The sequence below is a fragment of the Rattus norvegicus genome, chromosome 9 (assembly GCF_036323735.1).
Source record: "Rattus norvegicus strain BN/NHsdMcwi chromosome 9, GRCr8, whole genome shotgun sequence".
NCBI lineage: Eukaryota > Metazoa > Chordata > Mammalia > Rodentia > Muridae > Rattus > Rattus norvegicus.
In genome coordinates this window covers 97,766,161-97,788,935 of record NC_086027.1, presented here as the reverse complement: position 1 = coordinate 97,788,935, position 22,775 = coordinate 97,766,161, and the positions used below count along the sequence as shown (strand labels likewise).

Below are 22,775 nucleotides of genomic sequence, written 5' to 3'. Positions count from 1 at the left end.
TGTAGTTCATTTTCCATTTCCAAGGGAGCCCAAATATTACTATCCCCCGCGTACACTGTTCACAGGGGAGTAACTAGCAGGACCTACCAACACCACATAAGAAACTTACACTTCTGCAAACATCTATACACACAAGGAGTAGCGTGCTTAAGATACTTTTATTCTTCAAGCACTTGAGTGCTAGGACTCTCATTGGGTGGCAATTCACTTCATGCTGGCAAGTTATTAATTAGGCCAAGAAGCAGGAGTCCTTATCTGTGAAGGACTGTGAAGTCAGTCTGTATCTGACTGAGAGCTAAGGACCTTGACCTCAAGCCCACTTAAGCCAGAAGTATGTATAAGCACTGTCTCAGACACCTTCAAAGCCAGGCTGAAGTATACCAGTGATGTGTCTGTTGGCTGGCTTTGCTCCCTATCCTTAAGTTGAAGGGTTAGGGGCCCTAAGCCTATCTGGTGCTGATGTTGCACATTTAGTGAAACCTGTAACTTCGCCAGCTATGGCTAGGATAAGTCCCGAGCTCTTGCTACCCAGTGTTAGAATTTCAAGTGTGATTGAGCTACAAACAAAATACTCGAGGAGTCCTGCAAGACACAGTCACACTCCCAACCGAAGCTGCCAGTGTGCAGAAAGCCATACCAACCCACAGCTTAAGGAATGCCCTGCAGAAAAGTCTAGGGTAGGTCTTGGCTGAGGAGCAGACTCTTAAGATCACAGGCACACTCTGTCAGACAGCATTCTGCTGGCATGCCTGGGAAGGTGACATAAAGTTGGGGTCTGTGGGATGTGGAGGAGTCTGCAGCCCCACAGCTGGTACCCACTGGAAGCCATATTAGGTCTCCTCTTTGAGGGGATGGAAGAGGGACCTGGTGGGTTCTGATGTACAAAGCTCAAGCCAGTCACAAACAATGGTCTGAAAAGGAAGTGTCTACTCCTTGAGACCAAGTGGCCACTGGAGTCCTTGGAGCTGAGCCTACTGGAACAAGGCTGGCACGCACGCGTGTGTGTGCCTGCGCTCGCTCGCTCTCTCTCTCTCTCTCTCTCTCTCTCTCTCTCTCTCTCTCTCTCTCTCTCCCTCCCTCCCTCCCTCCCTCCCTCCCTCCCTCCCTCCCACCCTCATACTCTTGTGGCCTCACCGAACTTCTGTGCCCTACTAGTCTCTGTGGGCAGGCAGCTTTCTGTGGACCTTGGTTTTCCTTGAAACTTGTGGGTGTGGCCACCAACACCTTCTCGTTTTGTAGCTTTTTTCAAGGGTGTCTGCAAACTGATGACAGGAACAGTGTTTTCCCAAAAGGGCAGAATTTTCTACCACCTGTGGTAATGATGTCAGTTTCTCTGGCAAAAATAGGGGTGACTGGCTCCCCCACCCCCTGCTACAGAAGACTGTCCTGAGTTTAGGGTTCTGGGCTATATGAGCATGTTATGTGCTGTGCCATCTTGAGAGAACTGGGCCTGGGGTGGTGTCAATGCTGACCTTCTGGCTACTGCTGCTTCTGGGATGGGCTGTAAACTGTCCTAGCCCACAAGTCTTACCAACTATGTAATGGGTTGGAGCAGAAGGAAGAGGATTCCTAGGTTGTTCTTGCCCTGATGCCTTGTCTAGTCACACTCAGGCCCTGTGCACCAGGCACGGACATCCTCAGCAAACCTGTCATCTAATTTACCTGAAGGAGTCAGACAACTATAGGGTCCTCCATTCATGCCGAGAAACAGTAGCCTTCAGGGAGACTGAGGGGCAGGGGGCTCGCCCTGCTGGGAGGACCCGGAAGGCCTCCCTTGGAACCTTGCAACATTGACTTTAGACTCTGGACAAATGGAGGGTGAGCAGAGCCTGCTGAAGAAGAGACACTGTACTCTCACAGAGCAACCTCACTGACTTATGTTAGCTCCACAGAGTGCTCCAGTCTGGTTCACTTCTCTTAAGGATTTTCCCTCTTCGCTCACCCCTCCCCCAAAACAGGTCCACACATGCCCAGGTAGGTTCAGTCGCATCTCCCCAGAAGCATAACCACAGACGTGCTCCACTGCTCTTGCTCTTCAGAGTCTCATGTGGATGATAGCGGCTGTACCCACTGTCCAAGGGCGCACGATCGCAGCTGTCACCTACGTACTACCGAGAATGGAGGAGACACTGACCAGGGTACGAGGATGAACGGCAGGCAGACCACGGGGCAGGGGGCAGCAAGGCAGACCACTCAGGCTGACATCGGACTGGGTTCAAGGGGCATGTCGCATCCTCGGGATGCTAAGTCAGAGGGGCCACCCTTGTGTGCGCTGAAGGCAGCAACAGGAGGGACCTCGGGGCCAGCGACGGCCACCTGCATTCAGCTATACTTCAGAATACCTCACTTCCTTCAAACGGTTTTAACAACTGGTTGTTTGTGTGTCTGGGTGCATCCTTGCCCTAGCGTGTAGCTCAGAGAACACTGAGGTTTTGAGAGTTGCTTCTCTTCTTTCACCGTATGGGTCCCTGGAATCAAACTCAGGTTGTCCGTCATGTGGCAGGTGCTTTGATCCGCTGAGTCACCTCCCCAGCTTGGGTTTTGCACTTTTTACACAAATACTGTATTGGTCACATTTACACTCCCCGCAAAGTTAAGAAAACAAAAACCACTGCCCAGCTGGCTTGTGAATACAGATGCGGCTTCAAAAGCAGGAGCTGGGACAGCAGAGGAAACTTCCCAGCGGTGAGCCCCAGGGCACGACCCTGCTCTGAACAGCCCGAGATGCTGACTTCTCAATACGGTCCCTGAAGTACAAACTTGCCTTTTCATCTGGGAACTTCCTCCCAAATATTACCAAGAAACTCAGGGGGGGTGGGGCTGGTCAGCTACCTGGCCAGCTCAGGGCTCAGGGCGGGCATTTCCTGGAACACCCCCTTCCGGGATCAGCTGGTGCTGGCCTGATTAGCAGGGGGCAGCCGCATTACCATGCTAATCCTGTCCCCCAGCGCCTCTTCCTTGATATGGATATGTGCGTGTGCTTAGCTGGTCCTCTTGATGAGTACCAGCTTCCCCATGTCAAAAGCCCTGATATTCTCTCCAAAGAATAATTTCCCTTGTACTTACCTCCCTAAAGTGTAAGAGTTGATTTGAAAAGATACTTACCTCCACCATATGCTATTTTTCTTTAAACAATCTGCATTTCAAAGTGAATATGGCATTTATATCTGAATGCGCATCAGTATGTTGCCCGAACTGATCTCAAATGAGCGTGAAAAAGATGCTGCTTTTCTATTGAGCGAGGATGTTTTCATCCTCCAAATGACATCAAAGGCAGAGTCCCTCTTTTAAGCTATAGGCTTAGTACATTAAAAATAGCCTGCTCTGATTAAAAAAAAAAAAGTACATCCTGAGACGATGGCTTTCTGTGGCGTTCAAGTGCACGTTCATCAACAATCATCCCTTTAAAACACATTTTCATTACCGTTCTGTTTCCTGTCTAGCTTCTCAAGCAGGCTGCAACTTTACCAAAGAGTTTAATGAAGGTGCATGTGATTGTGCGTGTGCATGAACCCAAAGTCCTTTGGCTTACTGATTAGTAAGAATGAAACAATTAATTGCTTCGGTTACTGAAGAGATGGCCATGAACTTCCATGCGTGCTGGGTGAGAATGAGAAGCTGGAAAAAGCCCCAAACTGGGGCCTTCAAAGCAACAGTCAGAGAACTCATCTTGGGTCCAGGCTCCCAAAGCTGACACGGGGCACGCAGGAAAACCCGGTCCCCGAATCACTGCTGGACGACAGGGGCTATTCCAGCGGTCATGGCACTTTAAGATAGGCCTTGACCATCTGCTCTGTCCTCTAACTACAAACCAAGAAGAACATAATTCATGACAACGCTACCATAAAACGTGAGATATAAATGATCTGAGTGCCTGTGAGAGGAGCTGTTTGCTCCAGTATTTGCACTGGAAAGCTGCCTCCTTTGGCAACCAGAATTTTTGTCTGACAGAGTTGTTCTCCCCGAGGTGATGTCCAGCATCATCTTCTGAGGTGCGAGAGCCCTGGCCCTGCATGCTACGGCTCCTGTTTTGTAGATAGGTGCAATTTAACACGCCCATTACTGAGACACAAAGCTGGGATTACTCGCCGAAGGGTACATCTTTCTGTTACTACCCTTTTCCAATTCTGTTTCTCAGAGAAAGAAAAGCCAACATAGACCTGGGAGCGGTGAAACATATCTGAGCAACTACATTCTCAGGATAACCACACTCAAAAGTCAAAAAACCTAGAACTGGAGAAGTTGAGACGGTCCCTAAAATCTGCAAACAGCTATTCCGAGTCCGGTTTCTCTTAGTTATGGTGCCCAAGGAAAATTCCGAAAGCCTATTTTATTGCATAAATTCCTTAAAGCCAGTTTTGACAAATGTGCACTGTGGATTAAGTCCATCAGCTTTACGGCAAATCGGTCAGCATTTACTGCACAGACGTAGATGTTTCCCTTAGCTGTCACCATGGAAAAGATACACCATACATCCTTTAAAAAACAAACCGATGGTGTGCATGTGTGTGGGCACACGTGTGAAGGTCAGGGGACAACTTGTGGGAATTGGTTCCCCGCTTTTACCACGTGGGTCCCAGGAATTGAACTCAGGCTGTGGAGATTGGTGGCAGGCACTACCCTGAAGAGCCCTCGTGTTGGTCTGTGAATCATCTTTGACAGGAACGGTTTCCTGACACTGTCACACAGCCGTTATCTTATTTCCTGATCTAAACCTTCAGTTCGTTGATTCAATGGAGGCCACTGGCATTACCTACTTGTGGGTAGTTCTGGTTGTTTCCTCAGTTTCCCATGGTCAGACACAATGTGTTGACAGATAATTTACAGTTTTAGGCTTTCCGAGGATAACTCCTCAGAGGGGTCAGGGCTGCAATGAGTGGCATAGACCTTTCTGATCTACACTTCAGATCATTCTCTTAATAACCAGTGCCCCAAAGAAGATTGGTCAATATTTGAACAATGCAGACCATATTACAAAGCAATGGACGTGATAAGGCCAGCAGTAAATAAGGAAATGGTCAAATTGTGCATGGTACCCTGTGGCCAGCCAAGCCTCTGACTACCTCAGGAGTCGGCAATCCCATCCGCAGTGGGTTCTCCTTCCTCTGGTTTATTTACGTGGTCTTTAGTCAAAGTTTCAAAGTGGCTAATTCTTCAAGGTGTAGAGGATCTGCGTGTGCGCCTTGCTGGTCTGATGGCCTTCTCCCACTTGCTGTTGGTGCCTATGCTTGCTCTGGGGCCACAGTTGGCTTCACTTCACCTGAGCTCACTAACTCACCCTGTGATGTCACCAAATGCATTGGTCAGTGCTTTGCCAACATGGCCAGAGGTTCAGCTTCTAAAAGGAGAATAGAATAAAGAGAGGGAACACATGTGTGGGACACAGGGAGAAGTGAGGACTGCTTCCTGGCAGTGGGTGACAGCAAGCGAGAGTCCCTAGCAGCTGGTCTTCCTCAGGATGGATATATCAGAGTCGGTACAACTCAAGAGACGGGCTGAGCATCTCAGAAGCTGAGTTTCATTCTAAGTGGTTTGATTTAGAAATAAACATGTATTCCCAAGGCAAAACCTTCTCCCTGGCACCGGCACTCAAAGTTCAACCTTACAAACCCTTCTCCACTTTGCCAGTTTTCACCTGCTTACTGGCACTTGCTGGGAAAATCCTGAGGGTGTTTGAGGGAAACCATCATGAAGCTTGCTTGGCAGCAACACACTTCGGGTGCACATGACATGACCAAATGTACACGCAGGGATGGGATCATTACACAAGGGGTATTAAAACCTGGGCTTTCTGTATAAACCAATAGCCCACAGCCATAGTCAGAAAAGTAGGTTTATAAAACTTCCCGGGGTGTTCAACTTCCAAAGAACCAAATGTTCACCCTTAAGTGCCACGCCTAAGTGTTCTTTAGTATGTGTGTATGTCTGTGTGTATTTGTATTTTTTGCTTGCACACGTATGCATACCACATGCATGTAGCGCCTGCAGCAGCCAGAAGAGGGCATCAGAACCCTTGGGATTGAAGTTACAGATCACTGTGTACTGCCATGTAGGGTGCTGGAGACCAAAAGCTGGGTCCTCTGCAAGAGCAGTCAAGTATTCTTACTGACTGAGCCGTCTCTCCAGCGCCCTTTAAAGCATTTCTTCCTTTACGTGATCAGTGCAACAGGTGTCTTTTGCACAAAATGTACTTTGAATTTACAGTATTTTTTTTGAGGGGATCTGGCTATTGTCCCTCCAGGGTGGACATGGTGGCCCAGTGGCTTTATCATTTCCCTAACCCCATCCTCCCAGCCCCAGTTCTTGTAGCTCACATCTTTTTCCCCCATTGTATTTCCTTTACTTTGTTTTTTTTTTTTCTTCAGATTCTGAGTATCTAACAGCCTTGCAGAAGACAACTCACTGCTCGTTCACATGGGTGTTTGTGACTCTTATCACTGGTCTCACCCACTTCTAACCTGTAACTCTCTTGAAGCTGACAGAACCAACTTTTCCAGTCCTAGAGCTATTGTAGAAGAAGGTCTTCGCTCCTGGTTGCTTCCCAACAGGTGGAGCACAGCTACCAGATCAAAGCCAGCAGCCCTTCACCTCCCTCACAGAACAGCTGGCTCAGGATGGGCAGTAACTCACGTCATGGACCCAGTGACGACGCAGGCGGCACAGAGCGGCTAGGAATACTTGGGGTTAGAATTAGCACAGGAATGAGGGCGTCTGTGGTTTTCCCCCATGCTCTAGGTGTATTTGAGAAAGATAAAACTATATGTATGATGGTCACTACAGAGCAACCAGCCAGGAGAACAGGACATGGCAAGATATCAGGATGGCTTTGAGCGACTGTCCTGTACCAGTGTGGGGAGGAAGGTAGATTGAAGACGCAACTTTCTCTGAGCTCCTCTCCAGCCAATGCTGAGGTCTGCACACTGGCTTTTCCTTCTAGGAGGCTGCTGGGGCAGTAAGCGGGATCACGGCTGGCTTTCTGCCTGCCCCAGGCTAGTCTCACTGGTATGCCTTCTGATTTCAGTGGAGAAAACGCTGAACCCATGCTTTTGAGGTGAAAAGTTTCTAGAGCTGCTTTTACTTACTTTCGGGCTCACAGGTTACTATAGAAACAAGTAGTTCAGGACCACAACATCCCCCGTACCCTTTCCAGGGAAATCCCATAAAATCAGGTCGCTCTGTCAGAACTTACACAACATAACACTTTACTGTTAGTTCAGGTTTCCGGGAAGGATCTCCCTAAGTTGAAGGCATTTTCTTGTTTCCTTAGGAATTGCACTCCAGTGTTACAGCAGAGGTCATGCCACTCAGGAGAATCTAAAAATGTCCCCTTCATTACTTGTTACTTGCATCATGAGGAAAAAAGAATCTTCTTCACCAAACAATTATTTTTGCCAAAATTTAACTACTGAATACCCATCACAACTTATTCTAATAAATCTGGCTTCCAGAATCCAGGCATCATATGATTAAATTAGCATTTTTTATTTTCAAAAAAGGAAAGTAATTCCTAACCAACAGCTTTGGGTGACACGTGTTCTTTCATGTGCCTGAAGGGTGTCCATTCATGTGTCCATTTCTGTAGCAGAGGGTGGAATGTTGTTACCGAAGTCCAAAGCATGGGGAATTCTGGGTGAGCAAGGAGGGCTAGGAGAGGCCTAGCTCAAGGGCCTTGGGCCTAGTGCCATTCTACAAACAGGCAGGGGACCAGCAGACCCGTGCTGCCCACCCATACTCTGGAGTTATTAAAATGTTTTCTAGACCATTTGAAACTAAACAAAGAAAAACTTTGTCTCTCTGACACAACAACGGATCTCATTTGGACGCTGTGTTATTATTTTTTTCTTTAATAGCTATTACCACTGTAACAGCAGCTTAGCGACTCGTCTGCAGCGTGAGCAGTTTTGATAAACAGCCTCTGTGGGCCACACAACGGGGATAATGTATCCTTAAGTACCGCCAATGAGCTGCCATTCTGCACAGCCAATTACTTCTGTGCGTCTGTCACTCAAAGGAAAAATGACTGAGCCCATTAGATCAAACCTTTGTCACTGTTCCTAATGCACTCTTAGGCCTCATTAATCTCCGGGAGCAGCAACAGAGCCGCCGGTGCCTCGCTGCCTCCCCCGAACAGGCCCACGTGAAGCCTCTCATGTCTCCCCCAAGTGCGCGCGTTAATCAAGCTCTCCTTATTGCCCCGGTCCCTGTCACGGCGGAGAGCGCTCCCTCTTAAATGCTCTCATTATGACCCATCCTTAGAGCCGGCTAAGTGGAAAAAAAGAGAGAGGGAGCGAGGGAGGAAGAGGACGGGAGAGAAAGAGAAGAGAGCAAGTCCAATCCCATTAATATTCATGACAATAATTAGTATTCTAGGTCACTGAATATTCATGCTATTAGTTTGGTTTTTTTATGGGTTTGCTGGATGTCCTGATTGCTGAAGTGTGGAGAAAACAGCATGCTTGAGACTGTCGATGTCAACGGCAGTTCAATACTCCACACACATTCCCGTCCACCCTCCCCCACTCATCCACCATACTCAGAGCATCAGCTCAGCCCTCCTGCGGGCTTGGCCTGCCTCCAACTGCTGGGGACCTCAAGTGGGGGAGGCGGAGGAAAAGGGGTAAGGGTTCCTCTTATAAGGGTCGAGGTGCCAACCTGGGTATCATGGAAAAAAAAAAAACATAATTGCAGAAACCCAACAAAGACACATGGTACGAGGACAGAAAGATAAGCTGTGGTCCCAGAACAAAGATGTCGCAGCCAGAAGTCACCGACAAATTGATGATAAGGTACGGAAAGGTCATGAACGCCCCAAAGAACACTTTCTGGGCCACCTAGCACAGCCATGTAAGTAAGGCGCTTAGTGGGGGACAGGGTCTAGATATGCCATCTGTCCACTAGCAGGCATTTGAAAGGCCAACTCAAAAACATCTCTCAGCCACCCCTTCCCCTCCCCAAACTTTGTCAGGAACCAATGAAAGGCCCTGGAAGTCAAAGAGGCCAGAGCACAGAGGTTAGAGTCAGGGAAGCTGAGGTCTGCACTGGAGGGCAGGGGATGGGGTTCAGTGTAATATTTTGGATTCCAGAGTGGCTACTCTTAGACATACGCTTCTCTATTTTGTATAGAAACATCAGATAACCCCAGGGCTGAAACAATTTTATCTAGGTCACATGTGTGTAGCTAGATTTACCAAAGCAGGTTAGCTAAAACTCATTAAAGAAAACATGTAAGGGTATTTCAACTCTTTCTCTGGAAGGATTTTAGGAATTAAACTTGGGGAGACTCTCAAAATGCAGCGACTGATAAATCACAGTTACCATGGCAACTCAGGGTCCCTCCCATAAGCTCCCTGCTAAAGGATCAGAAATGAAGCTTCCACTGGGCATCCTGAGGGGAGCCACCTCAGAAGAGGGAAAGATGTGCGGTGGAAAGGATTTCAGCCAAATATGAATAATTTTTTTCTAGACGCTTCCATTTTACCACTTATTTTTGCTGAAGCAGATCCTTACGTATTTTTACCAAAAACATATTCAGACAGAAATATTCTATCTGTAACTAATGACACTGGCATCCAACCAATTACTTTTAAAAACTTATTATTCTGCTCTTACTGGCTGGCAACAATCAAGTTCAGAGTTGGCTTCTAGAGGTCAGGGTTATTCTGAGAGGGGCGGCTCACTCTGCCCCCAGTATCCTGCAGCAGGGGCACTGCTCTTACATGCCTACAAATGGTGGTTCTCTCAGGTCAGGACTGCTCTCCTGTCTGGGCATCTCTTAGGTTTTTTGTTTGGTTTGCCATCCAACTCAGAGTTTGACTTTCAGACTGCCCTGCTCAATGGTAGTGATTTCTACTGTAGTATCTTTATCAGAATTGTCTTTACTCATGCTTATTTCTACTTGATTAAAAAAAGCTTTAAAAATATTATTTATTTATTATGTGTAGAGGTTGAGAATGACTGGTGGGAGGTGGTTTTCTCCTGCTTGTGAGCCCTGGGGACTGGACTCAGGTCAACAGCATGGCAGGAAGTGCTTACCCACCAAGCCATCATACCTGTCCACAGGTTGCTGTACAGCAAGGGTGACCCAGGAAGTGTGTCCCACCCAAACCAGCTTGTGCGGTACTGGGAATCAGAGTCTGCACACTGTGCGTTAGGCAAGCACACTGCTAGCCGAACTATAGCCCCAGAAATATATGAGGAGCAGGTGGGAAATGCCCAGCATGAGGAACGCACAAAACAGGAGGTACGAGGGTGACGTATGAGGGTGAGGTCTAAGGGGTTCACTAGGAAGCTACCATGACAACGAGCTTTTCCCACCTCTTTCCCAAGGACATGGGAAAACTGGACATAAGATTATAACAGCATTTCAACATTCCCATTGGAAAAAGAAAAAAAAAACCTCTAAATTTAAACAAAGTTATAAAATGTATAAAAGTAAACAATAACAACGTATCTGAGAAACATAAATGTGCTGGTATCCCAAATACACAGAGAGACGCAACTCTAGCCAGGTGTAATGGTGCACCTTTAATGCCAGCACTTGGGAGGCAGAGGCGGAAGACTCTGAGTTTGATGCCAGTCTGGTCTACATGGTAAGCTCCAGGACAGCCAGGACTACATAGGGAGACCCTGTCTCTACCAAACAAATCAGAATGAAACAAAAAGAAACTATCCAAAAATAAACAACAAAATAATAACACATAAAAGAGCGAGGGCAACAGAACCAGGAGTCTGCCAGCAGCAGATGAGCCAGGCCCCATTTGCCCCCTTGATACCGACTGATATCTGCAATGGCCTTAGCAGTGTGCTTGGCACAGTGACCCCACTGAGGTGGTGGGCTCCTGAAGGGATAGCCTGGAACTGCTCCTCTCAACCCATCTTCAGAGCAATCATCAGGGATTGGCACATAACAGATCAATTTACCATGGAGGACGAAAGACACAGGAAGAAATAATTTATCTAACTCATAAACTGGATGGGAGACATTAAGTCGGCCCAGAACAGAGGTAGGCAGGCACTGTGGTACCGAGTGGGTATTCTTCTATTCATGAGACATGTCCTGCAGATGATCCAACTAACAGGACTTGGATTACATGGCTGGATATGAAAATACAATCCAGGGGCTTTTGTCTATGGAACCACTGAGATCACGAAAGAAATTTCCCTGGAAAAACATCAGCACGGTGACTTGAAGATTTGAAGATGGAATGGATTAACAGACTCTCTAGGATCTGAATGAAGAAGACCACTAGGCATAATCGACTTGAAGAAACCCAGAAAGAGCAACAAGCCCCCTCCCCAGCCATGGCCGTGATTAAACCCAATGTTAGGGACTAGATCCTACACTGGTTAAATAAACTATGTGTGGTGATACATGACTATAATTCCAACACTTGAGAGGCAGAGGCAGGAGGATCAGCAATTCAACATCATGCTCAGCTGTGCACTGAACTAAGCTAGTTCAGGCTACAGGAGACCTTGTCTCAGAAGAAAAAAAACAGTCAGCCACTCTGAGATGATTAGGTGGCATATTTTTCCCCCACCCCGTCACCATCATGAGATGATTAGGTGGTGTAACTGTTTTTCAGTCGCTGCCATGAGAAGATTTGGTCATGTAGTTGTTTTCCAGTTGTCCTGAGGGTCACAGGAGAGATACTAGAAATAGGAAGCAACGGCTTGGGAGACTTGGAGGTCATCTTGGGGTATTGAGGCGTTCACTGCCATACTGAACTAAGTCTGATGTAACACACTGTGGTAGAAATGCAGCATGAGAAATCCCACAGAGAACAGGGGATGGAACAGAGCAGAACCCCCAGAAAGTGCATTTCCTCATGATTTAGTTGTACACAGGGAAGATGCAGAAATAATGAGGATCATTCAACAGAAAGGACAGGAGGTGTTTGAATTGACAATTTGCTGATTATTTTCTATCAGATATAATGGATCCAAACAAATCGAAGGTGAATTAGATGTTAATGATACTTTTTAAAAGGGTTTACTAAAATAATAATAAAACTTGGAAATAAATGTCTATCGGCTGCAAACAGACTTCAGATCACTAGAGGATTTTTGAACAGTTCAACGTAAGAAACCACAGATGTCAGTCATAATTGGAAGACACAGGAAAAAAGAGAAAACTCTATGAGTAAATATAAGACTGCAAAAAGTAAAATATTTAAAATGTTTGCATATTATTAAAATACCAGTATCCTTAATATATAAAGAGCTTTCCCATATCAACAAGAAAAAGAACCCATCAAAACACATACAAAGAAGACACATAAAATAACTAACTACAAGACATATACATGAGCAATAAGCCCAAGAGTCACTCAGCTTCACAAATGACGGAAGAGGCTAAACTTTACACCCAGCATGGGGCATTGATTTTGAAAATGACAGGTAAAAGCAGTGACAGGTGGGTACTTTGTAGGAAATATTTGTAGAGGTTATTTTGGAAATATACACCAAGAACCTGACAGAGAGCTCACTGGCTGAGCCACAGTACTGAAGGCTACTGGTTGCTGGAGAGTAACTGCAGGCTTAGTGTGCACACACCCCAGGTCAGCCAGACAGAATAAGTGAATAACAACGGAACCACCAAATGGAACCACCCTGGGAACCAAGCACCCTCACCTAGTTAACCTCAGACTCTCAAAACTGAAGCCAGTAAAACTCAAGGAGTAAAGAGTACTCTCAATTACCATGTTCAATTAGTCAGCAAATAGCTACAAATAACTATTTTTAGCTCAAAGTTCATCACATCACTTTTCCACGTTGCTGTTCCTCACACCAGAGTGTTTTATAAATAACAATTTCAAACCCAGGGAACTCAACGTGCAGAGTATAATTTAGAGTCTAAGAGCGCAAACCCAGCAAGTGCCTTGATTTCTTAAGCGAAAAGCAACACGTCATTTTAAATTAATGTCCAGATGTACGAAGTCAATTCGCATTAAAGTTTCAAAATGTACTGGTGGAGTAGCTGTCTCTCGCAGTACTGGACCCATAATCTGGCCTTATACCCAAGGACTGGACAGGCAAATACCCAGTGATGTGGTCTGAGGTCTCACCTAGTCTTCCTGGAAGCAACAGCATCAACCTTATGCCTACTGTGGAAGCCTAAGCCATAGTTCCTGAGTATGACGGGGACCCTGAGGGACTGTGACTAATGTCACACCCCTATCTCCCTGTCCCAACTGACATCTGCAGAGCTAACCAGGTGGAGGAACCGAGTGGAGGGTTGGAAAGATCCAGTCCTAAACCTGAGGGGAGTGACTATGCAGAAGGTCTGACTCTTGCCTCCATCCAACAGCAAGGCTTTTTCTGTGAAGGAAACAGGGGTGAGGACATAGAGCCCATGCTCTTAGCCCAGCATTTGGTCTGGTGTGCTACCTGGGACTAGCATCAGGTGGTGTAGCATTCGAGAACTCAAGTCTCAGGAATAAGAGGTCTAAAAACCTTGACTGTATTCACTGTTTCCTAGCACATGCATTACTCTTTCCTTAGGTTTCTGCAGGTTCTGCACCCCCTCCCCTCTCGTTAAGTCCTGTGCCCCCTCCTGTCCTAGAGGTCCCAGCCCTTCCACAACTGCCGCCCTGGACTTCCTGTCTTTATCCTGAGGACCGGGAGTGCTCGGCTTTATACTCTGTGTCCCTGGGTTTGGGAGCATTGGGGACGCTACGAACTTAGCAAGTGACTTCAGTCAGGGCCAATCAGAAAGGAAAAACCCCTGTTACTTTTTTCAGTTTAAAAATAACTTTCCAAGTGTTCCGATCCCTTAAAATGTATCTGGCAGGTGTTCCAGGAAACTCCCACTTAAGGGTTTGTCAAAATGGACATAAGCAAAGGCTCGTTGCCACGACTGAGTCGTAGACAGTTGCAGTGGCCTCAGTAGGTGACTGCCATGTACAGGACAAATTCTGGAGGCCAGAGACTCCAAAGTCACACTGCACATAACGGAAGTGGCCACTGATAGGTGTTTCATGACTAAAGGAAGGGTGATGCCATGTAGCGGAGTATGGAGACTAATGCTCTAGTCATTCTTGACTTGTTCTTCTTCCTGGGGTACCATCCTCCTCCCTCCCCACCCAATGTTGTTTTGGGAGTGAGGAGGACAGGTCAGAGAGGGCTGCAGAGCAACAACCTCACCTTTCTGGAAGAACTGGTCCTCCCCTCAGGAGAAGCCAATTTTTCGTTTGATTACTAACTGCCCCTAAAGGTACGGTCCCTGCCCCTCTCACGGTCCTCCTGTCTTTGTTAACACGGGTAGGTAGCCAGGCAGACCTGGGGATTGACTTGTTCAACACCACAAGATACCAGGAGGCACTGTCTGGGAGCCATAATGAGATTCTTTGTGGCACCCCACTTTTACCAAGCAGTGCCATTCACCCCTGTGCAGTCATTACACTGACTTTAAATAACCTGGTGTCTCAGAAGCGAGAGAAGCCTGTTGTTCCAAGAAGCTGACACACATGCTAACATCTGCAGAACACCCCTCCCCCACCAAGACTGAACTAAGTGGGAGAAGGAGCTTTATGTTAGTGGAAAACAAGGAACCTTCCTGAAGAGACTCCACATGCTGAGAGAAGACCCGAGCTCTTCATCTGGCTCCCCTTGAGAAGCAATCACAGGAGAGCCAAAATGGCTGCCAATCACCTACAAACGTGACTCGGGAACGACAAATAAAATGCCAAAGGCTGTGATTGCACCGAGGCTGAGAGGTCCCCACCACACCAGATCCTCAGAAAACAAAGGACAAAGCTGTTTAGCTAACGAGGGTGATGCCAGTGAGAACAGCGGCGGACAGCCTGTGTGTGGTGCTCACGGTTTGACGTGTGTAACTACAAGGCATTCTTTTACAGCGGATTCCTCTACCTCAGAACGACCTTAACTAGCTGATCCACATTCGCAATTGCTCGGAACGCCGCCTTGGACATTTATGCTTGTGCAGCTCTGGTTTGCCCGCTGCCACGCAACACAAGCCCACCTGAGGCTACACCATCTACCTGCGGCAGGAAGTACTCGGCTCCTCGGGTGCAGCCAACGCTGTGAGCTTACCTGAATTTGGTGAGATGTGTAAACTGCTCATGTCCTTGGCCAGGCCATTGGTTTTGGGACTGGAGATCGGCGCACAGGCTGATGTGGCTCGGGGCGGCCTCTTCCCCGGCACCTTCACAGTGGTTCTCAAGAGGTCTATCTCTTTGCCATGGACGTTCTGCATGTAGTCCTGTGTGAATGTTAATAGCCAAGAGATTAGAGAAAAGATGGGACCCGAAGCCCTATCCATGTCATGAGCTATAATCCTGTGGCTGCCATTTTTATCTGTAGGATGTGGGCAACTCTGTTCTTATTTAAACCCAGGCTAGACATCTACATGCTGACTTAATCTAGGACTGGGAATGGGGAAAGAAGCAATCATCACAAGATCTTAGATTCGAACTCTCGCTTCCTGGATGCAGTTTAGGAACCTGGGCTGGTGCTGTGAATTCTGGGAAATAGACCACAGGGATGGGGAGATTCATAAGAACAGTGTCCACAATTTAAGCATGTAACTGAGTTGTGCTGGCTAGTTTATTTGAAAGGAGGAACCCTCAGTTGAGAAGATGCCTCCGTGAGATCCAGCTGTAAGGCATTTTCTCAATTAGTAACTGAAGTCGGAGGGCCCAGCCCATTGTAGGTGGTGACACCCCTGGGCTGGTGGTCCTGGGTTCTAGAAGAAAGCAGGCTGAGTAGGCCATGGGGAGCAATCCAGTAAGCAGCATGCCATGGTGTCTATATAGGCTCCTGCTTCCAGGTTTCTGCCCTGTCTGAGTTCTTGTCCTGACGTCCTTCAGTGATGAACAGCAATGTGGAACTGTAAGCCGCACAAAACTTTTCCTCCTCAACTTGCTTTTGTGGTTACAATAGTTCATCACAACAACAGAAATCCTAACTAAGACAAAGATGGGAGGTGACTGGAGGACATGAGGGACCAGCAGCAGGGTTTTAATGATAGTAGTAACAGCAGCAGCAACAAACAGTGCACTTGCAGTGGGCGCTCACAAGAATGCACAGGTTTGGGGTTGGGGATTTAGCTCAGTGGTAGAGCGCTTGCCTAGGAAGCGCAAGGCCCTGGGTTCGGTCCCCAGCTCCGAAAAAAAAGAACCAAAAAAAAAAAAAAAAGAATGCACAGGTTTTCCTATTAACATCAGAAGCTACTCCTGCAAAGTCACCAGCTCCATCATTTAACTGTGAGCTGAGCAAGGACAACACCAGCGGCCACACCAGACTGCATGGGAAAAGCCCCCGAGTCCTCAACCCTGCACAGGGCCTTGGTACAGGCAATGGAAGAGAGCCGGGAGCAGGAGTGGTGGCCTTTCCCAGGGAAGAGTAATTGTTGTTCAATGCCAATGGTCAGCCCTGAAAAGATTCAGATGAGTAACATTATCTGGACTTAAGGCTTTATCTGGGGATGTATATGCATAATCAGATACATATACGGGTGCGATAACAACTGATGAAGAGAGAGGCCTTGACACTGAAGGAGCCGTGGGGCTTACGGGAGGCTTTGCGGGAAGGAAAGGGAAGGGAGAAATGTTGCGATTAAAATACAATCTCAAGATTAAACAAACAAGACTGCTCATCCTGTGCCTCCCATAAGAAATGGCCCAACAGGCCTGGTCTCTGGTTTGGGATGCTGCTTGGGAAGGTTGTGGGGCCTTTAGAAAGTGAAGGCTTCCTGGAGGAAATGAGTCACCAGAGACAGGCTTTAAGGCTGAATGGCCTTACTCCCTGTTCCCTCTGCTTCCTGAGGACTGCTGCAATGTGATCAGCAGCCTCCTGCTTCTGCCGAGCTTTCCTGTTCTGACGCACACACTGGGTCCCTCTGAGCTAAAAGCCAGAGCAGCAATCCCACCCTTCCTTCTCTTGCTTCTTTTCAGGCAACTGGTCATACTTCCCCGAGTAAGAAAACAGAGGGGAACAAAAGCCTAGAAACGAACCCACCAGACCCTTGGCTCCTGCGTGTTGGTAGCCAGCAGCTAGAGACTCTCAGAGGGTAGCCTGGGCTAAGTCATTTAACAACCCGTCATACAATGGAGCAAGCACAACACCTGGTTACAGCATGTCAGGTAAAGCTGTGTGTGCGTCCTGGAAAAGTGGCTGTGTGCCAACAGCTTAGCTCAGCTGTCAGGCTGTGATGCTCTTGGGAGGTGGTGAGACTTTAAGTGATGGGACCTAGGGGGCTAGTTAGGTCACTAGAGGTGTGCTCTCGAAAGGGACACTGGGGGACAAGCCTGCCTTCATTCCGTCTATCCTCCCTTCCCTCCCAGATTCCTGCTGCTGTGTGGTGATCAAGTATCCCTGCCACCATGTGCTTGAAGCAACAGGGTGAGATGACTGAGAGCTCAAGTCTCTGAAACTACAAACCAAAATAATACTTTCTGCCACCAAAGTTGGTGATCTCAGGAGTGTTTTGTCACAGTGACTGAAAGGTGATACAACAGTTTGGAACATGGTCCTGCCAACTCTCTCACGTATTACTGTCACCGCCGCCACTACCAACCCCATCATCACTACCACCACCACCATCACCACCACTGTCTCAATGAGGCTGCTTGTCTACAGACACAGCATTTCACAAACCCTGAATGTGCTGCCCCATCACACATCAGACAAGGATGGTCCTGAATTACTCTGAGACAAATAATGTTCAGGTACTTTAACAGGAAGTGGGACTAGGAAGGAAGCAGGACTCACGGTAACCCAGACATCTGTGTTGTCCTGAGTCACTACATTCAGGCTGGGGGACCTTTAGGAAAACTGACCATCTACCTTCCAGGGATTCTGAGCTCCTAGCTGTGCAGCTAACAGACGCAGAAAGATAACCCACACAAGCAAAACCGGGAGGTCAGAGCTTTAGTCGGCCAGAGGTCAGCAGGGCGACGTGTACTGATGGGAGTGGTGTGGGAGTCATGACAGGTCTGTCCTCACTCCTGGGAAAGAGGCAAGTCCCCTAATGTAACTGCAGTAGAATGGCCACGGCCTAGCAGACCAGGGAAGCCGCCTATGCTGGCCAGCCTTGACTGCCATCTTGATTATGCTGAGAAATGTGTAGGACAGAGATGCACCGAGCCTCAAGGGATGCTGTCAGGAAGTGCTTGAGGACCTGGCTGAGGTGGGAGCCCTGCCACGAACACGGTGGCACTATGGGTAAAGCCTTTGCAGGATTTATTTTCTGCTTCCTGGTCACCGCAATGTGAGGTACAACGACCATGCCCCGCCCCTGGGATGGTAGGATGTGGATCAAAGGTGGAAGAAATTATCATCATCAGGTCAGACACTGAAGGACAGTGTTTGTGGACTCTGATGGGGAAAACCAGCACTGCAGACAGCAAGCGAAACTCGTGTCTCTTAGGGAAGAAAGGGACTCCAGCTAGAGCAGGTCTTCAGAAAAAAAGGCTGTTCTTCTCGTCTCTAGGCCTGCCATGAACACCCACCACACAAGCCCAAGCTTCCAGAGTTGTGCTGGCAAACAGAGAATTCCTTCTTACGCAGTTACTCCTCTAAAACACCAACTTGCTGTAACTTTCTCCTTTAATGCCTATTCTTGACAAATTAAAATACAATAACAGGAGTGTAATTGAGCATTTATTGCTTATGAGTTCCAAAATGAGGCTAATCAGAGAGTGACTAAGCCCCAGCGTGGGCTCTTTTAATAGGCATGTTTTAACATACAATAACCAGGATATTTTATTTAAAATTATTGTAGAAATGTACAGTCTGCTTTCTAGATCTGAACACGACGAGGGAAGACATTTGTCTTGAGCCCAGCATGGGCTGGCCGATCTATCCCCCCCCCCAATCCCCTCCCCCGTTAGACGCTGCAGCCTCAGAACTGGCTGGAAGAAACTTGAGTATCAGAGGGGCTGCGAGGGTGGCTCGGTTGGTGGCCTGCAGCATGTCTGCCTATGATCTCGCTGCCAGGGAGGAGGAAAGCAGGAGGATCTTTGGGTTAGCTGCCCAGCCACGATTATGTTCCACGTGGGGAAAAAAGTGAAGGAGACACCCGACTTTGACCTCTAGCCTCTGCAGGTTTGTGTGCACGCACATACACACCAACCAACCAACCAACCAACCAACCAACCAACCAACCAACCAGCCAACCAGCCAACCAACCAACCAACCAGCCAACCAACCAACCAACCAACCAGCCAACCAACCAGCCAACCAACCAGCCAACCAACCAGCCAACCAACCAGCCAACCAGCCAACCAGCCAACCAGCCAACCAACCAACCAACCAGCCAACCAACCAGCCAACCAACCAGCAACCAACCAACCAACCAACCAACCAGCAACCAACCAACCAACCAGCCAACCAGCGGAACCCAGAACAGTCACTCCTGTATTCCATGCTGCCTCGCTTCTTCTCCCAAGGGTTCCTGCTTCTGCAAGAACATCTCTGCCTTTCATCTCTGCCTGGCTTGGTACTTGAGGAATTAAAGCTGGGATCACTAAACAATGTGCTGTCTTCAGAAGCAGACAGGATGTGCGGATCACGGGTGGGTGTGAGGCAGGGACCTCGCTGGGTGAAATAAAGACAGCAAGCTTATTTTGATATGCAAATACCACTCAGCTACCCTTCTCCATGTTAGCTGCAGAAAATGCTGATCGAAGATAAAAGAGGGGAAAAAACCTTTAACAAGGCATGAGGGTAATTCAAAGCCAAGTACTTTTAAACAGCACTTAACAAGTCCCTGGGGCCCACTCAAGAGCCAGGCCCCCCAGAGGTGCCATCTCCCGCCCCTCAACAGCTTGAAAAAGTAGTAATTGCAAACCTATTTGCATTTTTCTCCTCAACTTGTCCACGCTTATCATGTGGATTCTTTTTTCCAGGCCGGCACCAGAGCAAAGGGACCCGTTCCTGAACGCGCCAACAGCTCGGCAGCCATGCTTGCTGTCCCCCTGCGCCCGCGCCTGCACCTTTGCCTTCCCCTGTTTTTTACATTTTGCTCCTAATTACGTTGCATCTATTGCCGTACACTTAATTAGCTGCATTAATGTGATTTCTTTTCACATAGTCAAGCAATTAAGAGCTATGATTGAGTTTCATTCAATTAGCCTCAACAAACATGCTAATTGATGTCCCAGATGCAAATGAGGTGCAATGAGAGAGACCTGCTCGCAATTGAGAACCACGTCAGAGACCCAGAGCTTTCAGCTTGCTGACAGAAGCACAGTTTAACGTGGCTCTTGCCTTCTGTATGGTGGCCTTAGGAGAAAGACGAGGGGCCATTAGCGCCTCCGTGTTCCAGATCATTCCAGATATTGAGAATTCACTGTTTGGCTGCTATACAATGTGGACTCACACTTCACAGTTAGGTGTCCCTGGATTGGAAGGAGATCAGCTGGGTAACATTTGGCTGCTGCAGACCGAGTGCTGCACAATTCCCATCAGCAGACAGTTACGAGGCTGTCAAGAAAATTTCCCCCAAGAACCTCAAAAGCAATCCAAGCCATCCCCGAGCATTCTGTGTGCGTGATAGCCTGGACGGTCTTCGGTAAAGGGGAAGTTCATCTTCGTCACCTCTGGGGCATTTGGCACTTGAGTTAAGCACAAAATACAGCAATCCATCAATAGTCCCTAAAAATATTCTTAGCAGATCGATTCTTGCTGCCTTGCGTCTGGAGGTTACTTTCAGATGTCTGTGAAGGATGGCTGGCTGATGCAGTCACGGGGTTAGCCAAAGCAGTTAACATGATCTTGAAGCCAAAGTGAAATGCTCAAACTATGATCTGTACCCCCAAACTACATCTACCACAAATGCAAGGCCTGGGGACACCATGGCAGCTCTTTGCTGCAGTCCAGTCAAGACAATCAACCAATGCCACTTGGTTTAAACAGAAAATTTTTAAAAGAATTACAACGCTTAAAGACAAATGGCAGACAAAGTAAGCCTCTGCTGTAGTTAGATTTTCCCAATATGCTCTGGGCTCTAAGTATACAATGTGTTGAGAAAGCTGACACTTTGCTACAATATAAACACTGTTTCAGATAACTTTTACAGACTGTTGAAATTTGTTTTCTTTTTAAATTACACTTACTATCTTTATGTACTTCTCTCTGTCTCTCTGTCTGTCTCTGTCTCTCTGTGCTGTATAGGTCAGAGGATAACTGAACTTGGGTCCAGCAGAAGGCCCCACCTGGTGAGCGGCTACTCACTAGCTTTACTTAAGGGCACAGCCAATATAACCAAACCATCCTCTTTCTGTAATTTAGCTTAGCAATCTTCAAAGTGTGATCCTCCATGCCTGTTAGGGGATCCAAAAGTCAAGGAGCAGTTCAGAAGGGCTCTCCGAGGTAATTTGCTTTTTAATTGTATGGAAATTTTGTTCTAATGTTGCAAGAGTGACAGGGCAATTTACCTAGGACAAAAAGCTACTTTTATTTTCTGAATTTCAACCAGAAAGGCCTTCTGTGGGTCTGACCGTGACTGGGTGCCTTTTGGAATTGCCAGATAAACTAGCCTTTTTTTTTTTTTTTTTTTTTAAAGTGAAGCAATGTTTTTTCATTTAACAGAAGGGCTGTCACACAAAGGCTATGGTTATCTCTTAGGAAATTAAGGGTATTCTCTTGAAAAAATAAATAAAACGAGTCCTTCACAGAAAATAGCTGACAGTATTAGCGACTAATGAAAGAGTTTGAGCTCCCTTGCAAGAAATGAAAAATTTAAACCCTTATTTCTCTCTCGCCACAAGATTGGCACCTTTCAAACATTGAACATGTTCTGAAAAGGCTGGTGACAGTTTTAACTCAGTACCTGGATATTATGGAGAGAAGGGAAGCGTCACCTTTTGGGAATCTGCAAACTTCACTTCAGAAACATCACTGTACTGAAATGGTTGCTGCATGATGCACATGGGTGCATGTGGCTAGGCATATGTGGATAAAACACACAAAACAGTCATTCATGGTACAGTCATTCATGGGCTCATTCCTGAGTTCTAGGATGTACACACTGTGCTTTGGTGTACCATCAAAGAGAATACTCAGGACAAGCTGAACCGGAACTGAACATACGTCTCCCTCTTCTGCTAAGACTACGTGAGTCGATGCCTTATACCTTGAACAAGAATTGTCAGGTCTTAAAAAGGTTTGGAATAATGGAAAAGAACATTGCTACTTCATGGCTTTCTTCTGGAAACTACTCTTCCTTTATTTATCTATGGGAGGAGGCAAACGTGGCTAGCCGACACCTTCTGTAGTCTCCTTTTGTAGTCTCTGACTTTCAGGGATTGAACTCAGGGAGTCAGGCTTGGTGACAAGCACCTTTACTTACTGAGATATCTCTCTGGTTCGTAAAATATATTTTCATAATACTATTATCTACCTGAACAGAAAATGTGTGGGTCCTTATTCTAAATGAACTTGAACATTTAAAACTTTTGTCTGAATGCTTGACATGAGAAAAAAAAAAAAAAGACCCATTTCTTATTTTCACTGTACTTTGAAAATGTCCTGGTTCAAAAAGGAAGCCGTAGTTCATTAACTTGTTTAAAAAAAAAATCTCACACAAAAAGTGTATGTAAGAGAAGCCATTGTTAGATACACTGCTATTCCCAAACTCCATTTAATATATTTTTCAAAGGAAACTAATCCATAAAGACAGATCTAGCACCAGCCATTCATGGAGATCAAGCACACATGAGAGTCGCACACGTATGGATGGTAAACAATAGCCTCATGCATAGTCACGGGCAGATGGGAGGCGAGCACCTAAAAATACCTCGGAAATGCTC

The 22,775-nt window shown here is 47.0% G+C and overlaps 1 protein-coding gene across 24 annotated transcripts in view; it reads right to left on the bottom strand.

Annotated features, from left to right (window-relative positions):
* Positions 1 to 22,775, bottom strand: part of Agap1 (ArfGAP with GTPase domain, ankyrin repeat and PH domain 1) — a 435,489-nt gene that overhangs the window by 133,935 nt on the left and 278,779 nt on the right. For all 24 annotated transcript variants that reach the window (XM_063267308.1, NM_001401593.1, NM_001108230.2 and 21 more), the window contains one exon: positions 15,055 to 15,223. In XM_063267308.1, coding sequence (XP_063123378.1) covers positions 15,055 to 15,223 — 169 coding nt within the window. The remainder of the gene's footprint in view (positions 1 to 15,054; positions 15,224 to 22,775) is intronic.